Source organism: Rhineura floridana, chromosome 2 (assembly GCF_030035675.1).
Source record: "Rhineura floridana isolate rRhiFlo1 chromosome 2, rRhiFlo1.hap2, whole genome shotgun sequence".
Classification (NCBI taxonomy): domain Eukaryota; kingdom Metazoa; phylum Chordata; class Lepidosauria; order Squamata; family Rhineuridae; genus Rhineura; species Rhineura floridana.
The window spans coordinates 72,308,249-72,328,555 of record NC_084481.1 but is presented as its reverse complement, the minus strand read 5'-3'; the positions used below and the strand labels follow the sequence as shown (position 1 = coordinate 72,328,555).

Below are 20,307 nucleotides of genomic sequence, written 5' to 3'. Positions count from 1 at the left end.
ATTTCTAGGAGAAATAACTAATGTCTGCTCCAGTAATGCATCATTTCCCACTTCCTTTCCCCCCTTAATTTCATTGTTTTTCAGCCATTTCACATGTAAATTACCACAGCACTCTCCCTCCAGTACTTTAGCCTCCAAGTTTCAGCAACTGAATCTTAACATACATTGGCATTCTCACAAATCACTTTTTTTGTAATTTGCCATCATCATTTGCTCTCAGTTGATGACTCCAACAGCTGTGATGATGTAAAAGCAGTCAACTTTCTCTGCTACTGCTAGCACAATTTGCTCCTCTGCTATCCCAACACTTGTAATTCTTCATCAGCAGTCAAATCATCTGAGAAAATTTTACTCATGGCTCTGCACCCTACAGAATATCACAGAGCAATGACACAAAAACAGGCATTTTTCACCATTGCCCCTGCATTGTGGAATGCCCTTGAAATCGGCAAAATGGTCTCTTTCTAGTGAATACACAAGATTGAGTGTTCTTGCTTTCTCCCCTTTGCCCACTGGCTATTCAGAGCCCTTATATGTTAGATGTCATGTTCACCTAAGCTTAAACATTTTCACAACAGTAGTCATCTGAACAGGCAGGTTAATAGGTTGGAGTTCCCATCCACATACCTGTGTGTCTTGGGAGATTACAGGAAAATAAATGGGAAGGTGACAGCGGAATATCCTTATAATGTTCTATTTATTCTTCTCTAACACAGTACCACTATTAAATGCACTCTAGTCAGCCTTGGCCAACATATCAGAATCAGAAATCAGAAATACATATCAGGGGCAGGTATACTGCAGAATACAATCAATATATAAAGTATGAAACCTTCAGGTACAGCATCTATTAGGTTACACTGTTGTACAAGACTGAGTCTAAGCTCAAAGACTTACTAAGATAGAGTTGCAAAGTAATTAGAAATACAGAAACATACAATAATACTTCTCACCATCAGATGACATGGTTGGGACACATGCTCCAACCAGTGCTACTGTTTAAACTTCCCTCCTTTTATAGGAGTGTTCAGTCAGTCTGTCAGTCAACTTTATTGTTTGAGCTATAGGCCATTGCAAATGCAGAACAAAACTGAAAGAACATATTGTCACCATAAAACTACAAGGCACGTATGCTATACAAAGGCAAAAGGACTAATAAATTTATATAGCTAACCTTAAGATTACACTGCATTTATAGGAGTGTTCCAGTGTTATCTCTTGGAGCTGTTTGAGCTCCATCCCTGAACCACATCCCTGAACCATATCCCTGACCCCCCATCTACGATGACGTACTTAACTAGCTAAGCTAGCTGGGAGGCAGTGCAGTTTCCAAACTCTCCAAACAAGATATCTCTCACTGTCTACTGCCTGGACTGTGTGTTATCTTATGTTTACAGCACAATGTGTGAGTCCTGGCTGCCTGCCCAGAAATGGGGGGGGGAGCAGAAGAATAAAATCTCCTTTTAGCTGCACATGCTAAGAAAGGAGAGCCTCAGACTTTAACATCCCATACATTAGGACTCATATAAACATTTCAGGACTCTTGGAGGGGAAATTTACATTGAAGAGGGGGTCAGCCCATGACATCCTACTGCAGGAGAAATTTAAATCCATAAATGTATTTCAGTTGCATGACATTGGGACTTCACATTTCTCCTATTTCAACAAATATACAATGATAAGCTAGCTGTGTCAGAATTATAGTTTGCAATTAGGGTTAACTATAGATAGGAAAAGAGGAACTGGTCCACATGGGTGGTATATTATTGTAAAAGTAGAATAGTGGAGTGAAAAGGCATTCTGTACATGCCATGGATACATGTTCTATGTTTAGCCAACCATGCACAGAAAGGGAAAGTAAACACCTAGGAGCCTGCAGGAATCTTTGACTCAGATGAAACATGCGGAGGACATCTGGGGTATACACATGCAAGGCACCAGTAAAGGTCATCATTAAAGGAAAAGAGAAACAACTATACAAGAAGGAGTAGGAAGATGGGCTGGGGATGGTTCTTTGACTTGGACTCTGTTGGTTTGTCTCTGTGTTGGACTATCCTGCTAAGGCCAGATGGCGTATCACCTAGCAGGACATATCCACTGGAAGTGTGAGATACCTGTATTCTCTTTGCGTGCTTCAATGACTGTACTTAACTGTTTTAATGCTAATGTGAAGCTGTGTGTGTGTGTCCCCAAAAGCTTTTATTAAGCCTCAGCATTTTTAATGCACCAAATATGAGTCCAAATGAACACAGCTCCAAAGACCAGAAAGGTTAAATTGATAAGGTAGTTTGTGGTATACCTCCAATTCAAGTACTAGAGTCTGGAACTGATTAAAAATTTCCTAAAAATTCAGTCCTACGCTTTCCTCTGCCATATGTGAAGCATTATCCTTCAGTTGCATCAGGCATCTTGTAAAGACAGATCTTTTTGCCCAGCTTTCCCTAACCCTTAAGACTGGACCCTGTTATTACTGAATTCCTGTTTTTATAATACTGTTTTACATGTTGTTATGTTGTATCTGTTTTTATGATACTGTTTTATTGTTTTATGTTGTATTTTTGTATACCACTTAAAAGATTTGTAAATATTAGGTGGTTTAGAAACGCTTTTTAATAAATAAATAATCCATAATTCCTCCTGAGATCCTCTAGGCTTTAAAACCCTAGCCAATGGAAGACAGACATGTTTATATATCACCTTTCTAGAGCTTAGATGCTGAAACAAAAATAAGTCACCAAACACAAAAACATGAAACAGACAATCAAATGCCTTCCAGAATAAGGCATTTCCAAGGTGGTAAGGAAAGAGCAACCCTTGGCCTCTTAGGGGAGGTTGTTCCAAAGCTTTGGGCCATTACAGTAAATGCCCTGTTTCTTACAACTGATGTTCCAGTTTCACTGTGTGAGGGCTTATATCAAGAGTGGTCTTGAAGGTACACAGGTCCCAGGCTATGAAGGGCTTCAAAGCATAAGAACAGCACTAGGAAACTAACAAGCAGCCAGTGCAACTGCTGCAGTACTGAGAGAATATGGACTTGCCTCCCAAAACGCTGCATTAAAATTAAATTGGCAATATCAAAACATCCCATTTTTGTGGAATAGATCAGTTTCCAGCGACAGCTTTTGTTTGCAGGATCACAGAGAGGCACCATGCCTCAGAATACCTGACATTTTGGAACAGCAGCAGGAGAGGACTATTGGGCTCATGTCTTGTCTGTGGGCTTCCCATAGATGCCTGATGGGCCACTATGGGAAACAGGATCTTGCACTAGGTAGGCAGGGCTCTTATGTTATGCTCTCAGGTTAAATTCCTCATCTGCTATTTGTTTTTTTACTTGAAATAAAACAAATAGGAGTTGTTACTTAATAATTATTCTTTCAGCTCTGTGACATCTTTACATGGACTACATAGCTGCCAGCATGAAGAAAATCATGCAATGTAAGAACAGCCTATGGCTTGCCTTTGTAGACCTCCCACTTCCAGCAATGCTCATTCCGCCGGCTACTATTAATGCATTCAAGTTGTTGTGATTTGTTTGTAAATATTTTCTATCACACATTATTCCTTGGATTTACTGGACTCCAGGTTTTAATTAATATCACTGGGCTGCTTCTGTCCATAATCTTGTTACTCTAAATGCCTTCATTTTTCTGTAACATGTAGCTCCCAGAAATACCCAAAAGAAAGATCTCCTCAATGGATCCAGGATACACATCCTTTATCTTGTGTAACAAAATGCAAAACATACAGGAACACAATATTTGTTACTTACCATCAGTTAACAATGCCCTGCTTGTAAGCACATTCCCCAACATAAATTTGATCACTGCTAAGGTAGTGCAAAGGATTCCACTTAAAACAGAAACACTGTATAGAAAGTTATCCTGAAAAAGAAAATAGAAAAGATATTTGTAATTTTGCCATACAATATAAAGTTGTCAAAAATGTGTATAAATCTGGACCCAAGCAACAGCTTCTGAAGGTGGCTTTAGATGGATATATCTGAAGACCAGTGAGTGTGGGCATGCAAGTGATTCATACATGTCTCTCAAGCTGTCCATGTTAACTTCCAAAGACGGAATAGTGATATGCAAGAGTGGTGCTATGCACTCTCACTCTCTGTGCAAGGCAGATGAACAACTTCCCTATTCAAATGTGACTTCGGAAGCAGGAAAAAGAGGCAAGAGAATCATCAGCACATCTGCTTGAATCATACCAAAGCCTCCCAGGATCAGGATCCACAACTGCAGTAGGAAGAAAATGCCTGAGATTTGAATTTACACCCAATTCTACCTCACACATAAAATCAGACTAAAAACTTGCAATCTTGCCATATTATGAATATGTGACATGATGCCCCTGGACATACAAGCTACCCTACATGCTTTAATGAAGGATATGGTGTATGCATTGACCCTGAACACATTTTGTGAATCAGTTATCACCATAAACAAATCCCAAGAAGCTATATGTATACTAATTAAGGCATATTAATTAAGACCACCTCCTTGGACCCAGAAGTATTAAACATCTATTGCCCAGTGGCAAATACCCCCTTTTGGGGCAAGGTACTTGAGAAGGTGGTGGAGATCCAGCTTCAGGCATGCTTGGAGGAGACTGAATATGGATCGATACATTTCAGTCTGGCTTTAGGCCCAGTTATGGTACTGAAACTGCCTTGCTGGTTGATGACATTTCTCAGGACAGAGATGGGAATTCTGCTCATTCTTCTTGATCTCTCAGCAGCTTTTGATACCATTAACCACAGTATCCTTCTGGAGTGGCTCAGGGAGGTGTGGTTGGGGGCACTATACTTCAGTGGTTCTGCTCCTACCTCCAGGGACATTTCCAGAATAGTTACGGGAGTGGCAGTTGAGGGGCTAGACAAGTGTTTGGAGGCAGTGATGGGCTGGATATGGGCCAATACACTGAAATTGAATCCTGAAAAGACAGAGATGTTATGTGTTCCAGGTTCTTGAGTCCAGGAGATGGCCTGTTCTTTTTGGGGTTCCATTCTCCTAGAAAGAGCAGTTTCATAGCCTGGGGGTACTCCTGGATCCAACATGTCATTGGGAGCCCAGGTGGCCTCGGTACATAGGAGTGCCTATTTTCAGCTCTAGCTGCTTCATTAGCTACAACCCATTTTGGACAGAGATAACTTCACCACAGTTCTCCATGCTCTGGTAATTTCCAGATTCAATTATGGCAATGCACTGTATGTGGGGCTGCCCTTGAAGACAACTCACAAACTCTAACTGGTCCAAAATGCAGTGGTTGCAGTTGCTTTTAGAACTCATATAACTCCTGTTCTAAAATAGTTATATTGGTTGCCAGCTTGTTTTTGAGTTTAATTTAAGGTGCTCACGCTAGTGCATAAAGCCCTAAATTACTTAGGCCCCAAATATCTGAGACCCCATCTCCTTCCCTACAGACCCTCTCAGGTGTGAAGATCAGAAGGAGGAGCCTTCTTGGTAGTTCCACCACCCTCAGAAGTTTGGGGGATGGTGTCCTGGGAGAGGACTTTCTCTGTGGCAGCCCCTAAGTAGCCCATCTAGCACCTTTGCTGTACAATTTTTGGTGAATGCTAAAGATGCACCTCTTTACCCTGGCCTTCAGCATTTGAGATTTATGTTTTCATAACAGCAACTACACCACTTCTACATTTTCACAGTCCATTTTTAGGTCTCATCTTCAAAGACTTTGCAACCAGCAAAATGAATAGTACTTTTAAAAACTTAATTTGGATCTAATCACAAATATGTATGATTCTCCTTAGAAGAGAAATGCTGTCTTCGGATATTGATCTAAATATAGTCTTATACTTTCACTTTTCCATCTAAAAGTTAATTAAGGAGTTGTAATTTGGGCAGTTTTGTTGCAGCAAATCACATCAAAGCAAAGGCTCTGAGGACCGAAAAAATGGATACCCTAAGTTACCCTTTACTCTTTTAAAGCACTCACTATACTCACAATCATAGTTGCTATTTTTTATTCTTTTTCTTGAGTACTTGACAGCAAAGGATAAAAACAGCCCTAGAGGAATAGAAATATTGGTGTGTACACTACTGTTATAGTTGCCTGGCTGGCTACCTAGGCTGTAACTCAGGCTTAATTTCTGATTTTCCCAATACGTACAGCTCAGCATGAAGTCTTTTCAGGATTTCTGGACAGAAAAATCAACCCAGCAATCCATTAAAAAAAAAATCCAAATGCTTTCCACGACAATAAGAAGGAAAATTTAAAGGTCAGGAAGAAGACTAGAAGAAGGGACTCTCAAGGAGGAGTTAAAATGCACACCATAAAGTATTTATTTGCTTTCTATCTGTCCCTAAAGTTGTAGTATGGACAAGTTTGTCTTTCAGGTGGAATCTAATACCTAATACAAAATCAAAGCCAAGCTCAGGAGCTCACTGTCATTACCAAAGCAGTTCATGAAGAATCAGAACACAAGGACAGACTACAGTTCAAAGAGGACTGTAGCCACAGGCAAAGTCAAGGTTTTCAGTCTGGTATTCCTGGGGATCTCTCAAAAAAAGGTGAGACAATTCAACAGATTCATCCATGTAAGTTAACAGTCTCGATAGAGGAGGAGCAAGGGGGAAGGTCACAGCCTTTCTCTTCCCCTGGCCTGGCCCTCGCATCCTCTCCACCAGTGGGGGGGGGTTGCCTGCTGCTATGCACTTCTCCCTCCCAAATGCTCCACTTAGAAATGTAGCTACCCCACCTAACAAAGAAGGCTGGCTACAGGGCTATATATGTCTGGAACACTGAGCTTAAACCAGAAATCCTCTGGAGTAGGGATACAGTGCAACACTTCAGTGCAGATCCCACATGTACTGCAAATTTTGGAACTAGAAATAGATTATTCTACCACTTTTGATCTAATAGCAGTATTCTCATTCTAGAATTTTTTAAAATAAAAAGGTTGCATGTTCCTTGTAAATATTATTACTGAAGCATTCTTTCCAGACTCCAGCTTTATGAAATACAAGACAAAAGCTGAATAAAATGGGCAGAGGAGGAAAAGGGAGCACAAGACAGCAAGCAAATCCAGTTTCCATGTACCTGAATACAACCAGATAAGCACACAGTGGGATCAGTTCAAAGAATCTCTGCAGTACTTAAATATATCCACAGAGTGGAGCTACTCATCACAACATTCGTATGCCTATTCTGTACTTCTCTGCAAAACCAAATACATCTCCCAGGTCTCTCCCCTACCACCATCACCACCACTGTATGTGACTAAAACCACTGACAAAATGCTTAATGAGCTCAGACCATCCTACATTTTGGAGGAAGAATGCATCAGCTGAATTGGTGGTAGGTTCATGTGCTTCATGGTGAGTTATACTGGGCACCATTGGTCAAGGAGGATAAGAAACGATGTGGCAAGAGACAAGTGTAAGTGCTTGTTACAGAGATGAAAACCAAAATGGCAAGAAGAGGGACAGTGACCCAGTATCAAGCATAACCAGTAACATTCCAGAAGCCTTAACAGTGTCACGTTTGGTGTGAACAATTACTGTTCCAAATTAATTCATCTTCCAGAAAACTGATCAGACGAGACACTTTAATACAGTATTAATAAAATAAGCCTGACCATCTGCTGCCATGTCCCCCAGGACCTTTCCTCTTCATCACCTCATATTTTCTCTTTGCCATTGCTTCTGAAAAATCATTAAATAAGGGAACAAATCCACTGAGATTCATTGTTCACTACCTCACTAGATTTTAATTGGAGCAACAGCACTGAATTAGAAGCAGAAGATTAAAAACTAAAACACTGAACACTTCCATAATCCTGGAGGAATCTTTTGTTTGAAATGAAGCTCCATTTTTTTCTCTAGTTCCTCCATAATATATATGGATAGATATATACCATCCTATCCATCTGTGCTTATGATAATAGTGCAACAACAAATCAACATTTAACTTTGTTTGACACTACACTTAGACATTACACTGGCACAGTCATTACACTGACAAAGCCATTGATAAATCTCATATTAAGTACGAGCACAGCAAGTCTGAACAAAGCAAAATGTACACAACAGACCTGAATATATAGCATCAAGCCTTATCACTCAGTAATTACAATGTTTATGAACATTCCATAAAATAAGAGTAAAATATAGCTGCAGCCAAGGCAATATGCATGTTAAAGTCATTCTATATGAGTCTATCTATATAAGTAGCTTAACTTTTCATTATACATATGCAATTTATGTTACGTTATGCTATTTTATCATATATTGCATGATATATCATTTCTATATATATATATATTGCAGCACATCCAGCAACCCTGTAAGCAAAGTGCAGTGCTAGTGAGATCCCAGATATCTTCTTGAGTTGCTCAAAAACCTATATTTGTACCTCTGCATATATTGTCTATTAGCATATGCAGATTTGTGCCACAAGCCTGTGTTTTGAGTCTTGTAAGTAATGCCCCCATAGGCAGGAAGTGGGGAAAAGAATGGGGCTGGTTTTTTCCATCATTTCCTCTATGGTTATGTAGTGACTGATGCAATGCAAGATGTTATTTATTGCACTATACCCACAAATCCATGTCTATAAGTGCACTTAAGGCATCACCATGGAAACTGTACATTACAAAGAGCAAATAAGGAGAGCCCAACTGATATAAAGACTCCAAGCCATGGTTATCTACAAGTGGTTGTTGCGTCTAGTTTTGCACATCAGGCTTGCTTACAAGTAGCGGATGCCCTCTAGCAAAAGAAAACACTGTCAAGTGGCAGTGAATTCAGCAGTTTCTAAATCACTTAATGCCAATGATCAATGAGAGTGCTGGTTTCATAAACAAGACACAACTTCAAGATTTGCTCATATCTGAGGATGTTCTTTCAAGTGTGTTTCTTTCTTAGTGTACTGAAGCATTACTATTTGTTCCTTCATGCCCTGCACTGTGTCACACTGTGCAGTAAAGGTGTGAACACTGAAAACATACATAAAAAATAAGGCTATATACAATAGCTTTCTGTCAGTCGACTAAAATGTCTTTTTCCCCCACCCTGCAACAGGAAATTTAGAAAAAGGCATTGAACTTGCGTTTGGTTAATGTACAACTCTACAATCTACAAAGCAGACACTCCTCCTAGAGAATGTCTACTTTACATAAATACAAGTATTAAAATCAGAGTGTGCTGTAATTTATGCGAGGAAGGAAGGAATGAACTTGGGTGTGATCCAAAGATTGCAAAAAACAGAATAGAATGGTAAAGTTTCAGAAACTGGAAGCTTTACAAGCAAACCATCTGTGCAGTCTAAGAAATAATAGTGGTGTGGAATTGTGTCTCATATCACATCCATTATATACTGGGGAAGGGTAAACTTTGTATATCAGAGTAAAAGAAGTTACCATAAAGATACACCCGATTTCTATCTATTTGCCCCTTAAGATATACCAATTTTCATTAAATATATCAATCATATCTAATTTTACCAAATTATATCAATGGGAACATTTCTATAAGGCTTGTACCTAGAGCCAAATAACAATATATCAAAGCTATATCTTATTTATTTATTTATTATTTAATTTGTATCCCGCCCTTCCTCCCAGCAGGAGCCCAGGGCAGCAAACAAAGCTCTAAAAACACTTTAAAACATCATAAAAACAGATCTTAAAATACATTAAAACAAAACAGCGTTAAAAACAAAAAAACAACTTTAAAAAAGGATTAAAAACATTATTAAAAAACGTATTAAGCAATTCTAACACAGACGCATATACCTATGTCACTGTGTGAACATAGGAAAGGGATAGATGTTTATGGTCCAGTTGTACAATCACCTGCAGGAAAATAATCACTACATGACATCACAGTTTTCATGCAAAGATTATCTTGTGGCTACATGTAGTTGATTTTTACATAACCTGTTTTTTAAAATTTCCATAGAGAAAAAACAAACAAACAAAAAAGCATCTTAGAGACTAATAGTAGTGCAGCTAGGGCTGGACCTCAGGGGCTAAAGTCTACTTTTCTGCAGTCTGGACCCCTTGAAATAAACACCAATGAGTGGCAGATGGAGCCATGGCAAACAAGTCGAGCAACAGTACCTGGGCCGGGATGGGAATACTGGGGCTGTTGTGGTGAACGCAGCATCCGTAATACTTTTTTTAAAAAATAGTCAGGGGATGTGTCTTTTGTTATGAAGTGTCACTCAGGTATAACTTGAATCCTGTGTGAAAAAGCTCCTTTCACATGAAGGGCAAGATAGTAAGCACACTTTTCTTATATCTGGGTGCATGTGGCATCCTGCCTTTGTTCAACCTTCTGCCTGGGAGGTTGATCCACAACACTCTGATTTAAGCTTTTTAGGGTGCTTCGAGAAGGCTTCTTTTTCATGATGAACCACCACAGTATGGACTGCAGGAGCTGGTTATTTTCTTTCACTTAGACTTTAGCTAGACTCCTTTCTTGGCTTCAACCTCTCCATGTTTTCTTGCCTGCAAGCTGTAATTTTATTTAGTTTTTGTTTTAGGAGGGGGAGAACTAGTCAGGACCTTCTGCAGGAAAGTGCCAGCAACCGGCCATGAGGAAGGAACAGTAAAATGGTTCTAAAGAACCCACAGATAGAATAAAAAGGAGACTACTAGGAGAAGGCATTATTTTGGCATCTTGGTGTATGCCTTGAGTGCCACAGGTAAAAGGGAAAAAAGCAAGGATTATCTGCAGTTATTCATGGGGATGCTAGATCCACTGGTTTGTCTGGAATAGTGCAACTCAATCTCTGCAGCACCCATCTAAGTTATAGTGAAGAAATCCAGATGGTTCAGAATATGTTTTCCTCTTATTACAGGACAGGTAATATTTATGCTCCAGCTCTTCCTAATTTTTTTCAGTCTCACTCCAATTTGGCTCTCAGGAGACAGGAGAACTTCTACTTAGCATATAACCTTTCTCTCTCTATTTTTCCTTTAAAAAGCTGGTCTTTAAAGACTCTGCCTCACAATTCCTTGTTAGGCAATCTCTACCTCCAGTCTCTCTGCTCTCTTTTTGCAACAGTAATTAAATAAATAGTCCAAGCAATGGGTGAGCTAAATTATATATATGCATTATTAACCCGTTCGTGTCTGTATTGCTATGGTGGTGTTTTCTTTTCTTTTCTTTATTGATAAATGTATATATACCACCCTTCATCAAAATGCCACAGGCAGTTTAAAACATAAAATAACCATAAAACAAAGAACTTAAAATCAATGCTATCAAGCTGCAAAGCTGCTTTTGTTGCTACTAAATCATTTTATTGTGGCATGCTATCACCTTTAAACCTCATTTCTTTTATAAATATTACAATTATAGCTGCAGTGTAGTTACTACTGCCCTGTTGAGCAAGCATACTATGATTTGTCTGTGTTATGTTTGCCAAATGAATCAAGTTTATCAAAGCCAATGCAATTCCATGCATACACAATAGTCTCAAGTAAAGATCCCGAGTAGTATTGCTAATTCCCTAAAATTAGCCTTTTAGCAAATATATGTGTAATATGTGAATACATGCAGATCTAGTAACAAATAGTCAATGTGAGCTTCACTACTGCATTCCCAGTTTTCATGTAAGACGACATCACATCTCTTCCAGACATCTTTTTACTATTTATTTAAAAGCACAATCAGATATCTTAAACTAATGCTACAAGGAATAGCTTCTTAAGATACATTTTATACTGAACTACATGTATATGGTGTACACCATTTTCCTTTGTAGATGCAAATGCTGTTGTAGCTTTACTCCCAGCAAACCACATCCCGGATCATCCTAATGAAAGCATACTGCATTGGCACTGCATAGATGATACTGCTGCCTGGGGAAATACACATACTGCCTGAATTGCAAACAGCTATTGATTTAGCACACCAAGTAAATGGCTACGCTCTTCTTGGCCCTTTGAGTTGCTTTAGCCACAAATTGTGTACATGCTTGTGATAATGTTAAATTGTGGTAAATTATAATATATTCTGTTTAATTGTACTATAGACTATAGGAAGAGGACAAAAATTCAGAAAGAGTCATTCCTGTGAAAGAAATGACTAGCTTAATTGGTAAAATTTGTATACTAAAAATATTTCAAGACTACAAGTAATATGAAGACTCTAAAAAGAAAAAAAAAGTTTAGAAAAGCAGTTTACAAAGCATGGGGTGTTTTTCGTGCCACAAACGTTTAATATCCTTTTGCTGTAATTAATATGCTCTACTGCAAGGAAATTTAAAAACACATAAGCTACCTATATTTGAGACTGCAGGATAGTCAATAAAGTTACAATATTGTTTCAGACCAATTCTCAATTTTGAAAATGCGTTCAAAATTTAGCCCTGTGTGCACTTGTTAGGAGTTTGAAAAGCTTTTACTTGCTCATCATAGTTAATGAGCCCAAGAGGCCAGAATTTACAAGTTATCAGAACAATGATACTAACGACGAGAACTCAAAGCTGGAATAACTATTTGGATGACATACTTTGCAACAGAGGAAAGCAATATGCCACAGGAATATGTGACTCAAAGACAAGAGAAGCAGCAAACGGTCAAATCCATCACAAATGACAGCATCGGGCTTATCTTAGACTGTTATCTACAGGACACCAGCAAAACATATTGTAACTGGACTGGGGGGAAAGAGGCTTTATTCAAGCACATACTCAGAATCCAGCCAATGAGCTACAAGTCAATAAAGGCATGATGGGAATCTTTGATGTAAATGCCTGTGTGCCACTTCAGTTGTAGGACATATCATGGGAGAAGGCTATAATGAGTCTCCTTCCCACACAGGGTAACTCCTGTCCACAAACTGGAGCAATGCTGTCAGGAAAAGGAGGAAGGCTGAGTACTCCTTCAACATGGCCTAGATCTTCTAATGTACCAGAGAGTACTGAACAAACACATGCTTCAGTCTGTCTCACCACAGCTGAGGACATGGTCTGAAGGGGCCCTGGGCAATGTGCCTTCTGTTCCCTCCCCCCACAAAGCTGACGAGAGAGCTTGGGTAGTAACAATTCAGCCCTGCAACCTGATATTCCTTCAGCTGTGGAAGAAAGTGCCAGATGAGGCAGCTGTAGCCATCTTCATTATCCACACTGTCTCTGGGTTCTGGCCATGACAGCACAGGGTGGGGCCCAGAAGCATTAGAAATGGGTGTAGTTGCAGCTGCAGGCACCTGGCCTGATACTTTACTTCAATGCTGGGATGCAATTTTTTATTAAATAAGTTTTATTTTATAATTTAAAAGGGAGACTGACATCAGGTCTGCTGGGCCCCAACACTTGCTCTACCATGTAGGTTGCTAGTTCCAGACCTGCGTCTGACCCTAAATTAATGCCAAAATGGCCCCAGCAAAGCAAAATGAAAGGTGACTGTAAACAGACTGCTACTTCCCAGGCCTTCCTTCCAGCTGGGGCTTCTCTGGCTAACTGAAGCATCTACCACAATATCACAAGAGGACTTTCTGAGGTAACTGTAGCAATGTGAAAAACAGGGCTGACCAAAAACAGTTTTGCTGCCTGAGACAAAAGACAAAATAGTGCCCCCCTTCCCCCACTCAGTCCATGTACAGAAGCCAACACAAGCTCTGTCCTTGTAAAATACTGGTGGTCCCTGCGTGAGCACATACATATGTGCGCACACACAAGCAAACACCTGTAATTCATCCAATTCTGACTCCTGAGACACCCATCTCACTCCATCTAATGGTAGGGCTCGCCTGGTGAAAAAAGGTGCCCCTTGATAAACAGAAAATTCATGTGAACAGTGACCAAGTACCTTATGATGGCAGCTTCCAAAGTTGATCCTGAGCTACTCAATATATTGACTGATAATTAGCCAACGCATCCACATTTACAGCGTATTGAGTTTGAACACGGGACACCCTGGTCATCCTGCTACACTATGATCAAGCAGCCTTAAAGTTTCAATCTCTCAGCCTAAGCTTACATCACCAAATTGCTGTGAGACTGGAATGCCACTCTGAAGTCCTCAGAGAAGGGTGGGAGAGAAATATAAGCCATAGAACTGATCTATCTTCTCATTAGTGGCTTCAGAAACTGATACAGATTAGAAGCCCAACATAAAGAAAAATTAAACTTGCCCTCTTCCTTGACAAAAATCATCCTAATTTGCTGCAATAAATCAGAAATGCTTTTATTATTTGATCCAAGAGTTAAATTTTATGTTGTTTATTGAAACATGAATGGCAACATTATCTAGTGGAAAAGCCTTGTGCCACAATCACAGAGCCATGCTGCTAAACTTTCATACCAAGCTGGGAAAACCCATTCTAAAAAGGAACATGATTCATGACATCTTACATTTTATGGTAAGTTACCATTCTTAAAAAGAGCACAAAATCCAGCTGTGTGTGAAAAACATCTGACCGTATCAGTAACCCTTGATGGCCTTATAGGTCCCTTCCAACTCTATTCTATGATTCCATTTGCAATTCCATGTGTTACCCATATAGAAGCCTGTGTTGGAAGTCCATCAGTACTCTTTTATATAGGATAGGTACCTTCTCATTTTATAGAAAATGCTTTTGTTCTCCATTGCAGGCCAGAAAAGGGTCACAAGAGAAGAGGGCAATAGAAGGATTACTATATTAATTTTGAAATCATAACAGTTCTTGGACTCTGTACACAGCATTACCCCCTTTCACACTTATAGTAAGCTGGATGGCAATATGTTGTGATTATTTAACATATGCAATCTGCATAATTTTGACAACTTCCAGACATGTTGAATGAGTGTTCTCCTCCAGTGTGAATATTGTTCAGTGTTCACTCTCATAACCTGTATACAAGGTCATCAATTATGCAAAGCTACAATGTGCCTGCAGCTTCAAGCTGTCACATGGTTTCTGGGTTGCAGCAAGTTACTAGGCAGAAATTTACAGCTCAGGCAACGCAAGCAGATCTGAATCCTACCCATTCCAGTTTCTTCTTGAAGCTTCCTTAGACTCCCTATCTCTGGATAGCCCTCCAAATGTCGTTGATCTCTGGAGCTCCTTTGAGACCCAGCCAACATAGCCAGTTGTCAAGGATGATGGGAGATGTAGTCCAGCAATATCTAGAGGGCTACAGGTGCCTCATTCCTGTACCAATAACTCCTAGGTCCATAGTTTGAAGTGTGAAATGCACCAGAATTTTGAGTTCTAGAAGTGAATATCTTGTAGTTATTATTGCAAGGATGAATCATATTTGAGCACCAAAAAAGATAAATATTATTTAATGGATAAATATGTGCATTATGGACCACACTCCCTTTCATTTTTATGGAGCTCTGCTGAATTATACAAAGGCCAGGCTGTATAATGTGCCTCCAGGTAATCTTATTGTAAGGCTAGATTCCAAGCTTGTCACCTAAAAAAGAAAAGAAAAGATAAAAAGGTCTTACCACTTCTGGAAGCAATTTAATTGCAAGGTCATGAATGGCTTTGATCACTATACACAGAGAAGATAGGAGAAATATCACACCCAAGATGACACAGGCTCTGTAAAGAAAAAATACAGGTAACTCATTTGGAGTTTTATGTCCTACTGATAAATGGCACACAGGTTCCTACAGTGAACATAATGGTTACAGAATGAACATTCACTGAAGTGAGTTGCAGCAGAGATTATAGTATTGAATGAAGTGAAGTACACTCTGGCTTCTGCCACTGGCCAGAAAGCCAAACGCCACTGGGAAGCTGCTCCCCCTACATTCCATGAAGAATATCACCATAAGAAGAAAGCCAACCTGGCCCCAAGCAACAGCAAGGATTAAATAGTCTACTCAGCATCTTTCAATCACAGGATTTGAAAGCAGAATCAGTTTTAGGAACTCCAGGGTCTGAGCCAGAAGCCTTGTGGTCATTTGCTGGTTCTCACCTAGTGAGCGTATATATACACTCAGTCAGGCCTCAGGAAGTAATTTGAGAAGGTAAATGTGTGCAAATGTACTAAGAAGCATTTAGTAATTTATGTGTTTTCCAGCATGTAGAACTTTAAATGGTGCTTGTGTAAATAAGCCTTTTATAAGCCAGCATTATTTTCAGTGTACTAACCTATACACACATTTCTGAACTGCAATTTTAAGTAGAAGTTGTGCTGCACTGCTAACAGAAGTCGTTTTATGTAGCTCCCTGTCTCAAATAAATCATGTATCAACAGAACACCTGGTAACCAAAATGTTTTGAACATATCCCAGACCGTTCTGATAAATGATCCTGTATGAGTTCCCTTTGTAACCATCAGGGCCGGTTCTAAAGGGTGGCCAGGTTGGGCACTGGCCAGAGGGCCCCAAAACTACAGGAGCCCCTGAGGGGCCCTCCGCTCCCCTTCCGCGATCCGCACCCCCACACACACCCCACTTACCTGTCAGCCGGCTTTTTAGCATTGCAGTTAATGAAGATGGCAGCCACAGCTTCCCTAAGGTACTGAAGCCGCTGCCGCCATCTTAGTTGATGGCAGAGATGTATGCGCGTAGCACAGACGTGTGCCATCAACAAAGATGGCGGCGGAGGCTTCACTCCCCTTAGGGAAACCGCGGCCGCCATCTTCATTAAGGGCAATGGTAAATACTAGAGAGGTAGGGGCGTGTAGGGGAGCTGCGCACACACACACACCTGGGGCCAGGGCAAGCTGATGCCCAAGGGCCCCCGCGTGCCTGGAGCCGGCCCTGGTAACCAGCATCTGTTTTTAAAAAAGAAGCAACATTTCTCATCTGGCATTCAGCGTGTCACCTATTGGGAGGGCAGTCTGAGGCTGCTATAATTAGCACAGCAGTGCACTACTATTTTTTACCTTGTAGACATTAGCCAATCTGGAGGTTTGGCAGAACATGCAAAATTTACATCAAACTCATTAAAGAAGCTGCAAAGGGGTTCTAACCAGCTTAAGAAATGCAGACCCAAGTTGTGACACTGTCATGCCATTTTGTGGCATATCCCATTCTGAAATGAAGACAAAGGGCCTTATCATAGAGTGCTGGTGAACCTAAGGCTCTGAATAAGAAGGAAAATTGGTTTTGTAGTGATACTTGCAGTCAGACAGGATTGTAGTTCATATTTTCTCACTGCTAAAACATAAAGATTACAAAACACTGTTACTGAAGAAAAGAAGACACAACTTCACTGATCTTAGGTCATAAATTAAACCCCCAGTGAAGGCAGACATCCAAAATAAAATTGTGTGAGATATCTTCACTCATAGCAGAGATAACACAGGCAATCTAAGGACTAGGGGAGTCTTGAAAACGTGTATGCATCCAAGAGTGTATCTGTACCAAAAGGTATGCTTAGCACTTGCCCTGCCTCTGTACCTAGGATGTGGCTACATCAAGTCACAGCGAGAACTAGCATGTTTCCATTTGTTTCACCAAGACAAGTCTGATACAGACCAGACCAAGCGCTGCACTGAAATCAGCATGGCAGCTTAATTCACAATCAACTTTGCTCTTCACAGTAGTTATGGACAAGCTCCTCACCCATCTAATCACTTTGGATTGTATTTAGAATAAGCCATTCCCACAAGATTTAAATTGGCTCTGCTCATTTCCAAGCCAATTCTAATTCAGAAATGAGATGTTCATACCCTTGAGAGCTCCTAAATCACCTCCTTTCGACTGACACCCATCCGCTGATTCTGCAGTCCACCTTCTTCCCTACCCCACTTTCTGGAATGGTGCAGCAAGCAGGAAAAGGAAGGATTTCCCTAAGCAGCAATACTCCGGCGGCAGAAAGTAAGATGTCTCCCCACTTTCCCCTCATATAATGTAGATCCTCCCCCGCCATACCAGATATGCTGCTGTGCAGCATGCCAGGCTACAAACAGCCTACGGAAATGTAGTTTTCCCAAGGCTGACATTACAGCAGCCCTTAAGAAAACTGTATTTTCCAAAACTTATGGCCTGCCATTCTCACATAAAAGGGGGAAAATACATAAAATAAGGGTTTTACTTTTAAACTTAATTTCATGACCACCTTTACTACCAAGGAAAATGGATAATGACATCAGAGAAAAAACAAGAAAAAGAGCATAAGAAGACCTGCTTGACACCTTCATGTTAACTGTGATAGCATAGCACAGGATTAAATTGCAATTTATGTTTAAAATGGTAAGGACTAAAAATATCATGGAAAATAATATTAGTATAAAATCAGTACTATGGAAAGTACTAAGATTTTGTAAAAATTAAAGGTTTGAATAGTTCAGTGCATCAAAAAAAATCAGAACCCTGTGTCTACATCAAATGGTGTAGCTATATAAAAATACAGAAAACTATGGCTAAAATAAACATTTTTGTTTCAGAATTGTATAAAAAAATCTATTTTAATGGCAGCAACCAGAGAAAATGGCATTCAGTTTATATTTAGCAGAATATATCCACTTTAGGACAAAAATCTCACCAGAAGGAAGATAAGTGCTATTATTTCTTGAATGATTTATCAGTCATTCACCACATTTAGCTACGGTAGCATCTTTTTTTAATATACTTAATATGAAATTCTGCAGTTATGCAAAATTCATGAGTATGCCTGTCTTTATACCTATGGTAGAACATCTTAATGGCTGAGGGACATCTAACTGCACTGATTTCTCTCTGCATTGCAGCTACAATGTTTTATTGTATACCGTTCCAACACGAACAAAACAAAAGCCTGCTAAAACTAGAAAGATAAATAACTAGAAAGAGATAAATAATAAAAATAAATAAAAACAACTTATATTTTTTCTAAAATTATAAAGGGCTGTATCTAGAGAAAACCCTGTGGAACAGATCTGGTGCAAATTGACTTTCCCAGTCCCTCTTCACCAGTCAATAACCACCACCACCACTCCACAAAGGCCTCTCTCAAGGGTCTGTTAACCTGCTAAATGGTATGAGCATAAGGGAGATTCTGGAAGATGAGTTGGAGGCACTGAAAGATGATTTCACTTGATTTTCAAGAAGCTCTTCCCCTCTCTACTCAATGTATAACAGCTTTTAACAGCTCACATCATTCAGCAGAATTCCCAATTCCTCAAAGGATACCTCTCACGGGGCTGCCAGGGGAGGAAGGATGCAGTAAAGTCAGCTTCTGTTATCCCTCTTTCAAGGGCCTGTCTCTGGAGGCAACCCAGTGTGAACACTTGTATCCCAACTTTAATTTCATGCCACACTTCTCATTACTTCCATTTTAGACTGGAAGTTTAACAAATGGCAACAGTTACTTGGCTAATTTCCAAGGTGTGTTTCCCTGACAACACAGAAGCAGTGCTATGAATATAGCATGATAGGCAAAGTCTGTTATATTGGCATTTCAAATGGGGATGTAACCAAATCAAATTAATTGCATATTGAAACCTAGTGGACAAATTCTATCAACTGGGATACATCATCACTATGAATTGTAACTTTCAACTGTCTGTTGGTTAACTGAAGTCCTGTGTGATTATGCTTCTAACTTTAATGTGCCTAGATATCTTACAGAGTCCTTTTACCCTATAAATTTTATTGCCCATTGAGGTCATTCAAGGGCCAAGATGGGCGAACAGGAGTGCTTGGTCTTAAAGGCCACCATAGCCTTTAGTGGGCATTTTAAAAAAAAATGCAGTTACAATTAACTGCAGAAAAGGAAGAGGGAAAAAAGAAATCCCTGTCAGCTCAGATTTAAAACTGGGACTGATTCAGCTAAAACTGGTGTTCTGGGTATATTGGACTCACAATGTCTTTATAGAAAGGCACTGTCTAATTCAGATCGATGCTGGTGGTACAATGTTGGAAATGCCTCATTGATGCATATGATGTCCAGTGATATTTTCATTTTGGTCTGAAGTTGTTGTCCGTATTAACTCTGTATTGGAGAAATCCTTGAATTTGCGGAAGTCCACATAGTTTTAAATTATATCCCTGTTATATGGGGATTAACAGCAAGGCAACAAGAATGAATTTTACATGCCCTAATGATCATTAACAGACTCATACTTCAAGCATGGTAGGACAAATTCCCATCAACCATTTTTCAAAGTTTTGATGACCTAAACACCCTTGCTACATTTGAGCATACCTTCTATAAACACCAACTTCATCTGGATACATATTTGGACATTTGGATGGCATATATTTGTCTATATATGTTCAAACGAAATGGATGCATAGATGCTTAAATGTTCTGTTAGCTGTAGTGGGAATAATGTAAACCTGGTAGAATGGAGAGAACCAGCAGAATACAAGCTCTGTAGCAGGTATGGAGAACGTTTGGCTCTCCAGATGTTGCGAAACTACAACTGCCATCACCCCTCACCCATTGGCAACATCTGGAGGCCAAA

The 20,307-nt window shown here is 39.8% G+C and overlaps 1 protein-coding gene across 2 annotated transcripts in view; it reads right to left on the bottom strand.

The window, feature by feature from the left end:
- TMEM163 (transmembrane protein 163) overlaps window positions 1-20,307 on the bottom strand; it is a 165,957-nt gene that overhangs the window by 31,921 nt on the left and 113,729 nt on the right. For both annotated transcript variants that reach the window (XM_061608948.1, XM_061608947.1), the window contains exons 5-6: window positions 15,410-15,506; window positions 3,773-3,884 (exon numbers count right to left, since the gene is read on the bottom strand). In XM_061608948.1, the coding sequence (XP_061464932.1) occupies window positions 3,773-3,884; window positions 15,410-15,506 (209 nt within the window). The remainder of the gene's footprint in view (window positions 1-3,772; window positions 3,885-15,409; window positions 15,507-20,307) is intronic.